Source organism: Bos taurus, chromosome 1, assembly GCF_002263795.3.
Source record: "Bos taurus isolate L1 Dominette 01449 registration number 42190680 breed Hereford chromosome 1, ARS-UCD2.0, whole genome shotgun sequence".
NCBI classification, from domain to species: Eukaryota; Metazoa; Chordata; class Mammalia; order Artiodactyla; family Bovidae; genus Bos; species Bos taurus.
Window position 1 is genome coordinate 41734805 of NC_037328.1, and position 13187 is coordinate 41747991.

Genomic DNA, 13187 nt, shown 5'->3' on the forward strand with positions numbered 1-13187 from the left:
AAAATCACTTGCAGTCAGGGCTCATGGCAGGTGAGAGGTATTAAAATATTGTTGAATGTTTATATATACTAACAGCTTTATTAACCAAAATAAAAGGAAGAATAAAACCATATTTGTTTGTTCTTCATATTCATTAAAACAAACCAGAGTGATCTGAGGAGAAATTTCAAGTATTTTAGTAGACCTGGATATATCAGACATTAATTTAAACACATTACCTTTACTCTCAAAGTTCATAGCCTCAATAGAAAAGTGTAGAAATTTTCTATCAATAACCAATTTTTTGTGTCCAAGAGAAAATCTTTAAAAAATTTAAAAACATTATTACAAACAAAACTGGGAATTATGGCTTCTTTTTCCTGGGAACATGCACACATGCGCTCAGTCATGTCCAGCTCTTTGCAACCGCCAGGTGCCTGTCCATGGAATTTCCCTAAGAATACTGGAATTTCCAGCTAAGAATACTGCAGTGGGTTGCCACTTCCTTCTTCAGGGGATCTTCCAAATTGAGGGACTGAACCCATGTCTCTTGTGTCTTTGGCATTAGCAAGTGGATTCTTTACCACTGGCGCCACCTGGGAAGCCCCAGTGAACATAAAGAACATTTAACTTGCAATGTGTTGAGAGCATCATTAAGTAAAAAAACAAACAAACAAAAAAACTATTCTTGTTTTAATGTAAAATTATGTAAGATTTATCCGATGTCACTTGCACTGAATTTAGGGACCACATTCTAGTCAGTTTTTTGTTTGCTTGTTTATTAATTTATTTATCATATATATATATAAAATTCTTGCTAGACTGCTTTCTATTTCTAATGAACATGCTTGCACAGAATTTAGGAAGCAGTTTTGGCTTTCCCTTTTCAGTTTTTCACTTAGAAAAAAATCTTAGCATCTATACCAAAAGATAGTTAATATTCATGAATAGTCAATGTTCAGTTGACTGTAATGAATTGGTTCAAAGAAAATATGGATAATTGAAGTCTATGGTGCTGTAAAAATTAAATTTTATCCTCTACACTTAAACTTACATAGCATCAAGCTCCTGTCCAGAACTGCTAGCTAATAAACCAACTGAAGATATTTTAATTTTCATTTCTTTTACCTTTCCTTTCATTTTCTTTCACCTTTAAAATTTATATAACTTAAAGCACATGAATAGTACTTTACAGTTTATAAGCACTGTTACATATATTACTACTTTTGATCTTTTCGTTTCCTTATGGAGAAGGGACATTTATAGAATTACAGAAGGTTTTATTATATTTACTTTATAGATAGATAAACTATTGATCAAACATCATACTCTTATGTTAATGCAGAGAATTGATCATAGAAAAATGGTCTGGAATGTCGAGCTTTATTGAATTTATTGCATTGCATGAGAAAGCCTCTGACCTCCCTTCTCACAATAACTCCTGTAGTCAGCCTTGTCTCCTACTGCCCTATATCCATATCACTGTTTACTGTTTCTAATCTTTGAATCTTTGTCTTCATTTCCCTCTCTCCATATACCCCTGTCAGAAATTTTGCTGCTTTTCTTGAATATACAAATCCTACCAATCAGTCAAGGTCCAGCAAAAGTTCCATCTCCTTGAAGAAGTCTTCCAGCTCCTATTGTTCTTACTGAAATAATACAGCATTTGCGAGCATTGGTTCTTAGGTTCCCAAGTGTTTCATTATTCGGTGTGTCATCTAAATTCTCCTAACAGATTATAAGCTGCAAAGAACAGACATCAACTCTTATACATCTTTGAAACCCACAGCACTCTAGCACTAGATACATTTGTAGTAAATTCATGATAAATATTTGTCTGTTTTTTAATCTGTCCATTGGAGCCATTGCTGAACTATAGATGATCTTACTGCACTTATATTCAAACCATGCGATGTACAATTTAGCCTCTATAGTCACTCATTATAGTTGAGTTCAGTGTGATCCTTTCAATATGTATGTATGCCAGTTGACCCTAGCATTGATTTCTAATACCAGTAAAGCCCAGACATATGGTTTGTGGAATCAAATCAACTACATATGCCTGAAGGATTCCCTGAATAGAGCAGACATTTGGCCCATACATCAGTATTGAGAACAGGAACAGGAAATGTTATGCAGTGATTGCTTTTCTATAGAATTACATTAGCATCACGCATTCTGCTAGTCATAATTTCTCAGCAGATCAGGGCTATCTATCAATGGTACTTCCTGTGGTACAGCATATGAAAATGCATTCCATTATTCATTATAAATGATGCTGATCAGGCATATGTCATTACAAATTAAATTTTTAAAGAAGAGATCTCTATGTAAAAATGGCACACTTGAGAGTCACTATTTTAAAAAAGCATGAACATGGTACTTTGTGGCAATTTGGTTTTTCTGGAATATAAGTATTCTGTTGAAAGAAAGAACTACTTTTGTTCATATTTTCAGGTGAATTTGGAGAAGTTTGTAGTGGGCGTTTGAAAACACCAGGGAAAAGAGAGATCCCAGTTGCCATCAAAACTTTGAAAGGTGGCCACATGGATCGGCAAAGAAGAGATTTCTTAAGAGAAGCAAGTATCATGGGTCAGTTTGACCATCCAAACATCATTCGCTTAGAAGGTGTTGTCACAAAAAGTAAGTACTGATTTTCTTTTATATATCTCTCTCAATTATTTTTTTTAAAAAATGTTTAATAGCAATATCACAGCTATTACAAGGATAACTCAGTTCAGATGTCATGTTCAGATATCACCCCTCAGAGTCTTGGTATTAGGCTGTGACAATATCAGAGTTTGCATTGGTTGCCAAACAGCTTTGAAATGCTTTTTATTACCTGTGAAGCATTTGCTAATTTAGCTTGAAGTAATATATCAAGGTAAAGGGTTATATATGTTTTTCTAATTTCTATAAGCAATTCACTTCTTCTAAAAGTGCCTAAATTTCAGTATAGGAAAAGCATTTAAAATACTGGGGGTCATTAAGTTAGTTCTATTTGGAAATAGATGTCATATACAAATGTAGAATGCATTATCTAAAGTAAAGCTTTTAAATAAAAAGTTCTTTATGCAACCCATCTTTATAAATGCCATTAGAACTATATTATTTTAATTTATACAAAATCAAGAAATGAATTACAGTTTCTGAAATAAAAATCCTGTTTTTACAGAAATAGGATCAAAAACCATTCCTTTGGGAAAAAAACTTTATTAAAAATCCCAAATTAATCTATACTCCAAGAAACAGATTGCAATATATTCATTTTTATTTGAATAATGACAAGATATAAAGCTTAATATTTTTCCTTATTTTATTCACTAATGAGTCATAATATATAAAACTCAATACAGAATGGCATAAAAAAACTCATAAAAATTATTTAAATCTTTGAGAGGCATTTTTCTTTCATAAAACTGAATATTTTTAAAACTATGTAAATGAAATTGAAATTTCATGTTATATTTGGGGAAGAAAAGTGTAAAAGCTTACTAAAAACATGTAATTGTGCCTGGAACTCAAAAGTCCTTCTCACAGGCATTGGCTAACATGCTACCCAAGGAGAGCAGACTACTGATAGCCATGGTAGCTTGGAGGACACTAAAGAATGCTTTTGATTTCAACTGTTGCTGTAGGCTAAAAACTTAGTGGCCTTAGTAGAACCTTCCAGTATTCATGCCCTTGTGTTGTTCTCTTCCAAATTGATTCTGGGCTTGTTCATGTGACTAGCCTTGGCCTGTGGTGCATTAACAAGTGTGAGCAAGTGGAAGCATCTTACATGTCTGTACAGTGGAGCTTGTCCTTTGGAAACACTCTGACACATGACTCAGTCTCAAGTGCTAAGCAAAGCCAGTCCATATGGAGGGGCCACATGCAGAATACTGCAAAGAAGAGTACTGAGGCATTTTAGTCACAAGAGCTCCCAGCAGATAGTCAATACTGAATGGCAGGTTTGTGAAAAACTATCTCAGACATTACAGTCCCTACTTAACCAGCACCAGATGGCTGCAGCTGCAATTGATATTTTGTGGAGCAAAGGAACCACCCAGTTTAGTCCAGTCAACCCATAAAATCATGAGAGTTAATAAAATGGCTGTTTTAATTTGCTCATTTTGGATAGTTTATTACACAGCAATATATAACCAAACCAAACACCAGTTAGAATTCCACTCCTGCCACTGAAGATTTGTATAGTGTATGGATGTGAGAGTTGGACTGTGAAGAAAGCTGAGTGCCGAAGAATTGATGCTTTTGAACTGTGGTGTTGGAGAAGACTCTTGAGAGTCCCTTGAACTGTGGTGTTGGAGAAGACTCTTGAGAGTCCCTTGGACTTGGAGATCCAACCAGTCAATCCTAAAGGAAATCAGTCCTGAATATTCATTGGAAGGACTGATGCTAAAGCTGAAACTCCAGTACTTTGGCCACCTCATGCAAAAAGTTGACTCACTGGAAAAGACTCTGGTGCTGGAAGGGATTGGGGGCAGGAGGAAAAGGGGACAACAGAGGATGAGATGGCTGGATGGCATCACCGACTCGATGGACGTGAGTTTGAGTGAACTCAGAGTTGGTGATTGACAGGGAGGCCTGGCATGCTGCAATTCATGGGGTCACAAAGAGTCAGACACGACTGAGCAACTGAACTGAACTGAAGTAGATGATTTAACATCTCTATTGTTTACTTCCACATCTGTAAAATGGGACCAAAATGGCTCCTACCCAACAGGAATACTAAAAAGATTAATTTTTAAATCTATAAAGCATTTAGATAGTGTGTAACTCACAGTAAGCCACATTAAATGGTAGCTGATCCCCTGGAGAAGGAAATGGCAACCCACTCCAGTATTCTTGCCTGGGAAATCCCATGGACAGAGGAACCTGGAAGGCTACAGTCCATGGGGTCGCCAGAGTGGGACAGGACTTAACAACTAAACCACCACATTATTGGTAATATAGTTTACCATTTCACTTTCATGGCAACTCTCATGCATACCCCTTGAAGCTCAGACAGGTTAATTAACCCACATGAAGACCTCTAAATCATAGTAAGTGGCATGGCTGATATTCAAATTGAGGTCTGTCTTACAGACTTGTGGCATTTTTTGTTTCTTTGCTTTTTATTTGCTATATCACAGGGAGTAAGTCAGACTATTACACTTTGTCTTATCTGAATTAAATAGCATTACATTAATGACAACCTGAATAAAATAACACAGTACTCTTTAAAAATAGGGAAAATATTTTGCTAAGTGGAATAAATCACCTCTTATTTTGTCAAATTTGGAGAGATCCAGATATGCCACAATACCTAGCAAAAATACTAATCTAAAAGACAGAGAGGAAACATGTTAATTATTTATTTTATGTTTTCTGACTTCCTTGCATTAATTTAGCATGAACATTTCAAGTTATTCCTTCTGTTTTCTATCTCTCTCTAGAAGAAAAAAGATGATTTTGAAGTTGGTTATGAATCTTTGCAAAGCATTTAAAATAATTTAAGTATGCTGTTGAAGTCCTCGTATGAGTATTTATGGGTGTTTATATCTGGAAATAAGTGCCCACAATAAATTTAAAGACCAGATATTTATTTTTTACCTATGATAAATCACACTCTGTGAATTATTCATGTATTCCTATGTGTTTTATTATCTACCAATATAATATTATATATAATTTGGCCTTATGAATTGGGAATCTTTTATTCTAAATCAACTGAATAGGTTTAATAGGATAATCTAAGGCACTTGTCTGCTAGTTTGAAATAATCAATTTATTTCACAAAAACATCCAAACAATTAGTCCAGTGATTGCTGTACACCTCTAACAATCTTGTATAAAGTTAAGACTGGTGACCTTTACATAGCCTAATTTGTAATTCCTAAGAGAAGGTCCTTATTTCATATCAAGAAAAAGATTTTTAAAAAAAAGATAAAGACTAATTGAGAAAGAATAGATTCAATAGGCTTGTGAGTAGCAATAATCATTGTAATTTTCACTTGTAAGCATGAGACCCTGTGTGGGTTTGTGGTAGTGCAGTGATTCTGAGGTGGATGGTGGAGATGCAGAAAGGAATACTTGCCACAGAGATAAGTGGGCATGTTTATACTGTTATCTTCTTGACTCAAATGCTATGGGATTTTTAGGAGAAAGACAATAAATAAATGAATGCCTCATTCCCATAAATACATGATAATTGTTCCAAGATTGCCCTTAAGTGGCTAAGAGATAGCTAGCAATTAATGCTCCCTAAAGACTACCAATTGCATAAAAGATAATACTGACAAAGATAAAGATGCAGTGTAGGTTTATATGGTCATGTTAGTAGTGTCCTGGGGTTCTGAGAAATAATGCACAGACTCTCAGTTGAAAGTAATGTAAAATTACAGATCAAAATCTTCATCAGATCCTTTTATAAATTCTTAATATGCATAATTTTTATCTTATATTAAGTTTTATCACTGAGGGATACATATTATAAAGTTCTTGGGAACACTTTTGCTGTTTCATACTTGTACATATAACTACTTTTATACTTCAAAGTTAAATGATTAAAAACTGTATTACATAAAGAAGTGTGCCTGATAAGAGTTGAACCTATTTGTTTGATACACATTACAATTTCTTAACCTGCTAGAATGCAACTAATATAAAAAGAGTTTAATCCAGTTAAATCATATGCTTAGCACATACTTTTTCTCCAAGAAGCAAATGGAAGCCATCAGTTAGAGCACAGACTTATAGCTATTAGTACCATGGATAGTACTAATTTATAACAATTTATAACAGGCGATGTATACACCAATGTCATTAACTATATATCCAAAAGAGAAAGTTCTACCCTTCTGTAAAAAGATAAGAATTGTGATTAAATAATCACTCTTCAAAAGACTGGGCCTTCCATTTGAATTCATGATGATATGGAAAACCAAAAGCAGAGAGAATGAAGCACCTACCTCCCAGCTTAGGTAACAGCTAAATGTAAATGTACGAACTGTATCTCAATTAAATCATAAATCCAGTGAGGAATAATAGAAGTCAATCAGTACCTCAAACAGATTCCCAACATAAATTTATTTCATCATGGGATGTTGCTACAGACTCTGGAACAGCATAGAAGGTATAACAGAAAGTACTGGGCCTCCACACACCATCTTTAAACATTCCAGAAAACTGTGGTGGTGGTTTAGTCACTAAGTTGTGTCTGACTCTTGCAACCCCATGGACTGTTGCCTGCCGGGCTCCTCTGTCCATGGGATTCTCTAGACAAGGATACTGGAATGGTTTGCAATTTCCTTCTCCAGGGGATCTTCCCAACCCTGGGATCGAACCTGAGTCTTGAACTGCGTGCAGATTCTTTACCGACTGAGTAGGTTCCTTCCAAGTAGTTTTGATGGGTCCACATAGATGCTAAATCTGAGAGTAGATTCAAGGTAGTCAAATAGACAGTAAATACACAAAATCTGCTTCTCTGCTCGCAAAATTGCATTTTACTTGTCAAGTAATACATTCTCGAAGATTGGGGGCAGGAGGAGAAGGGGATGACAGAGGATGAGATGGCTGGATGGCATCACCGACTCCATGGACGTAAGTGTGAGTGAACTCCTGGAGATGGTGATGGACAGGGAGGCCTGGTGTGCTGCGATTCATGGGGTCACAAAGAATCGGACACGACTGAGTGACTGAACTGAACTGATAGTAATCCAAATGAAAAATGAACTTGGATTACTAAAACAAGCTTGGAAACAATGAACTGCAATTTGGAAATGATAAGTTGGCAATGTCTTGGATGTTTGAAGACCTCTAGGACGTCTCTGAAGCCTTGGTGGGATTCTGGCATGCAGGTGCAAATGATGGACAGTGAAGGCACAAAATGGCAACCCACTCCAGGATTCTTGCCTGGAAAATCCCACGGACAGAGAAGCCTGGCAGGCTACAGTCCATGGGGTCGCAAAGAGTTGGACAGGACTGAGTGACTAACACCCACACCCAAGGGCACAAAAGAACCTGGAGAATAGGACAGAAGCCACAACCTCAAAGAACACTATTGACAAAGGAGAAAAGAAAAGCTGATAGCATGAAAGTAGGAAGAGATACAACCCAAGGAAAAAAGGAAGATGAGAGACCACAAAAAGAATAAATTGAGATTGTATTTTCTCTCCTCTCCTAGCATCCTTAATATTGACTATTTACTGAAAATAGTGAAGGATTATTCTTGTACAGTTTCTGGAGTCTCAGTGGAATCTCAGGAGATTTACTGCAAAGTATTTGACATTTGGAATTATAATGTATACATATTGCAAAACAGAAAATGAGCCAAGTGTTGACTATAACAAACAATAAGAAGCTGACATAGTCTGGCGGCCCTGTGCATCACACTCTTCAAGCTGCACTGGGGCTAATTGGGATCACCAGCTTACTTTCTTTCTGCCAGAGTGTATGTCCCTCTTTACGAGACAGGATAAACGTCTGTATTCAGAAGGGATTTATCCTTGTCTCTTCAGTGTTTAAGTGTCTGAGTTTTCTCAAGGTCATTCACTCTAATCATTTCCCTAGATCTACAAATGGTACTATCTCCTTTCTGTGGTTCTTTCCCTTTCCTAAACCAGCCTGCTAATTATTGGGTAGAGAATTGGAGAAGGCAATGGCAACACACTCCAGTACTCTTGCCTGGAAAGTCCCATGGACGGAGGAGCCCAGTAGGCTGCAGTCCATGGGGTTGCGAAGAGTCGGACATGACTGAGCGACTTCACTTTCACTTTCACTTTTAACTTTCATGCATTGGAGAAGGAAATGGCAACCACTCCAGTGCTCTTGCCTGGAGAATCCCAGGGACAGAGGAGCCTAGTGGGCTGCCGTCTATGGGGTCACACAGAGTCAGACACGACTGAAGTGACTTAGCAGCAGACTTTGATTCAGATTTTACTAGCTTTTCCACTAGTGTCCTTTTTCTCTTCTAAGACTTCATCCAGGGTCCCAAATTGCATTACTTATCACATCTTAGTCCAGTCTATGTTTAATCTGTGCAGTTCTTCAGTCTTCCCTTGTCTTTCATGACCTTGACACTTTTGCAAGAGTACTAGTTGGTGATTTTGTAAAATGTCCATTAGTTTGGGTGTGGCCATTGCTTTTTCATGATTCAGTTTGTGGCTATGCATTTTTGCAGGAATATAACAAAAGTTACATATCCTCTTTAATGCACGGTATTGGGGAGGTTACATGATGTCTACGCACTTTACTCCTGGGGATGTTAACATGGGCCACATGGTTAAGGTGGTGTCATCTAGACTGCTCCACTGAAACATTACTTTTCCCTTTTTGTAGTTGATGTATATTCAGAAGGAGATCTTTGCAACTATGCAAATATCCTGTTTTTCCTCAAACTTTTTCCCATTAATTTTTTAATATAAATTTATTTATTTTAATTGGAGGCTAATTACTTTACAATATTGTATTGGTTTTGCCATACATCAACATGAATCCGCCACAGACATACACGTGTTCCCCATCCTGAACCCCCCTCCCACCTCCCTCCCCGTACCATCCCTCTGGGTCATCCCAGTGAACCAGCCCCAAGCTTCCTGTATCCTGCCTGGAACCTGGACTGGTGATTTGTTTCACATATGATAATATACATGTTTCAATGCCATTTTCCCAAATCATACCACCCTCTCCCTCTCCCACAGAGTCCAAAAGTCTGTTCTATACATCTGTGTCTCTTTTGCTGTCTCGCATACAGGGTTGTCATTACCATCTTTCTAAATTCCATATATATGTGTTAGTATACTGTATTGGTGTTTTTCTTTCTGGCTTACTTCACTCTGTATAATAGGCTCCAGTTTCATCCACCTCATTAGAACTGATTCAAAGGTATTCTTTTTAATGTCTGAGTAATACTCCATTGTGTATATGTAGCACAGCTTTCTTATCCATTCGTCTGCTGATGGACATCTAGGTTGCTTCCACGTCCTGGCTATTACAAACAGTGCTGCGATGAACATTGGGGTACACATGTCTCTTTCAATTCTGGTTTCCTCGGTGTGTAGGCTCAGCAGTAGGATTTCTGGGTCATTTTATCATGCATAATCAACCTTGCCTGCAACAATTACTACTGTTCTGTTTTTAATGGTGATGTTTCTACTTTCTTTCCTTCTGTTTTAATCAGAACATTTATTTAAGGAAGAACTGTACTTTAAATGTTCTGTAAAGAATGTTCTTTAAATGGGATTATACAGGAAGCCTTTCAAAGCTGGCTTCTTTCTCTTAGGAGAATGTACTTGAGATTCACACCTTTATTGTTGCTGAACAGTATTCCTTTGTGTGATGTATTGGTTCTACATTCAGTGGTTGAAGGACATCTGGGTTGTTTCCAGTTTGGATGATTATTTATAAAACTGCTGTAAACATTCATGTACAAGTCTCTTTGTAAGCACGTATTTTTGTTTATCTTAAAGAAATACCTAGGTGTGGGATGACAAAATCAAATGATAAATATATGTTTAATTTTTTAAGAAACTGCCAAACTGTTTTCCAAACCTGATGTACCATTTTACATTCCCACTAGTAATTAATGATAGTTTCTATTACTCTCATCAATGCTTGATACTTTTTTTTTCAATTAGCCATCTAAGTGAGTATATATTGGTGTCTTACTGTGACTTTAATTTGCATATCCCTATGACTATTGAATTTGATGAGCTTTCCATATGTTTTTTTCACTATCCATATATCTTCTTTGGTGAAGTATGTTGTCAGATTTTTACCCATATTCTTTCTTTGGGTTGTTTACTCTTAATGTTGAGTTCTAAATGTTTTTTTTTTTTTTAATATGTATTTTTGGATATAGTTCTTTGTCTAAAATGTGTGTTTAAAATGTGATTTGTAGATATTTTTCCCCTTTTTAACTTGTTTTTCCATTCAATGAACATTGTCTTTAACAAAGTAACTGTTGTTTTATTTTGATAAAGTCTAATTCATTATTCCTTTTTTTACGGATTGTGCTTTGTGGTCTGATGTCAAAAAACTCTTTATCTTAACCAAGGTCACAAAGACTTTCTCTTTTATTAACTTTTAGAAGTTTTACATGGGCTTCCCTGGTGGCTCAGATGGTAAATAATCTGCCTGCTCATGCAGGAGACCTGTGTTTGATCCTGGGTTAGGAAGATCTCATGGAGAAGGCAATGGCAACCCACTCCAGTATTCTTGCCTGGGGAATTCCTTGGGCAGATGAGCCTGGTGGGCCACAGCCCATGCAGTCGCAAAGAGTCAGACACAACTGAGTGACTAACACTTTCTCAGAAGATTTACATAGCGGTCTAAGATCCATTTTGAGTTAATTTTTACATAAAATGTGAGGTATGAGCCAAGGTTCTTTTGTATTTTTGTTTGTTTGTTTTTGCATATGGATAATTTCAGCACCATTTGTTGAATTGTTATATTTTTTAAGATACGAAATTTGTTTTCCTCATTTTTAACTTACTTTCTTTGCTTAAAATCCTTCAAGGGATTCCCTTCACCCACAGGACAAAATTCATGCCCCTTCCACTCAGCATTTCTTTTATCTCCTGCCTTCTCTACCTCTTAGTTTATATTCTGTTAACAGTAAATCATTATTTGATTCATATTTCAAATGAAATATTCAAATTAATCTTTCAGTGAATCATTGATTGATCCCACATTTTATCATACTTGGCCTTCTTCTTCGAAATACTTCTTTTTCCCCCACCCTCATCACTCCTAACTCAGCCAGCAGGCTTGACTTATGAAGGATGACTCAGCTTGTATGAAACTTCTTTTCTTCATCTTTTTACTGGTAGATATTTATATTGCACTTAACATGTTATGCTATAATTACTTTAATATGTATGGGCCTGAAGTTTGTTTTTTTAACTCTATACCATAATGTTAGGACCTCTGCACCACTTTGGCAATGACCCTGAGTTTTTTTCTGGGACACTCCCACCGGTCTGAGCTGCAGCAATGCATCTGTGCTGTCTTCTGTCCCTGTTGGGATTCCCTCTTACCTTCACACTTCCTTCCCACAGCCCTTGTCAGGGCTCCAGCACCCCAGCCACTGCCCATCAGTAGAGAAAAACTGATGAAAAACATGCCATTCATTTGCTTTCTGATAACTCTTAATTTACTGTTAATAAAGGATTAAACTAAGTGTGCTGGCCACTCCATATTCTCCACTTAATCTTAATGTTCTATCCTAGCTTGAATTCTCCTCTCAAACTCCCTCCTGCCAAATCTCCAATATATACCCCCAATATATATTTTAAATTATTTTTAGGTAGAGGGGGAAATCCTATGTTATATTGGAATGGGGATTTGGGGAGTCAATAGTCTCCTAAGGATAGCCTTAATTTTATTTATTGTGGTGCCTAACATGGTTCTGAGCATACAGGAAATACTAAGTACACCCCAGGTGGTGCTAGCTGTAAAAAAAACCTGCCTGCAGTGCAGGAGACATAAGAGACGAGGGTTCAATCCCTGGTTTGGGAAGATCCCCTGGAGAAGGAAATGGCAACCCACTCCAGTATTCTTGCCTGGGAAATCCCATAGACAGAGGAACCTGGTGGGCTACCGTCCATAGGGTCACAAAGATTTGGACAGGACTGAAGCAACTGAGTACACACGTATTTATAGATGAAGGAATATTGTAAGAAAGGTGGAAAAGGAAGCAAAGGATAGGGGTGGAACAAAAAGAAGAAAAAGGGAAGAAAGCAAAGAAGGAAACTAAATTTTCAAGAACTTCAAGCCCAGTTCTAAATTTGAACTCACCAATGTCAGTTATATTTATATGAAATTGGCAGCTTTTCTCATAATTGTGTTTCTCTGTACTTTGGCAATTTTTCCTTCTGTACAGCAATCATATTTTAGTTGTTTTACTCCTATTAAATTTTAACTATATATGTATATGTATGTATGTGTGTGTGTGTGTGTGTGTATGTGTATATATGTATATATATATATATATATATATATATATATATATATATTAGAGAAGGCAATGACACCCCACTCCAGTACTCTTGCCTGGAAAATATCATGGATAGAGGAGCCTGGTAGGCTGCAGTCCATGGGGTCGCTAAGAGTCGGACACACTGAGCGACTTCACTTTCACTTTTCACTTTCATGCATTGAAGAAGGAAATGGCAACCCACTCCAGTGTTCTTGCCTGGAGATCCCAGGGATGGGGGAGCTTGGTG

At 36.8% G+C, this 13187-nt stretch overlaps 1 protein-coding gene across 11 annotated transcripts in view; it reads left to right on the top strand.

Moving 5' to 3' along the window:
* Nucleotides 1-13187, top strand: part of EPHA6 (EPH receptor A6) — a 1033311-nt gene that overhangs the window by 760546 nt on the left and 259578 nt on the right. For all 11 annotated transcript variants that reach the window (XM_010800991.4, XM_024994001.2, XM_010800997.4 and 8 more), the window contains one exon: nt 2437-2622. In XM_010800991.4, coding sequence (XP_010799293.2) covers nt 2437-2622 — 186 coding nt within the window. The remainder of the gene's footprint in view (nt 1-2436; nt 2623-13187) is intronic.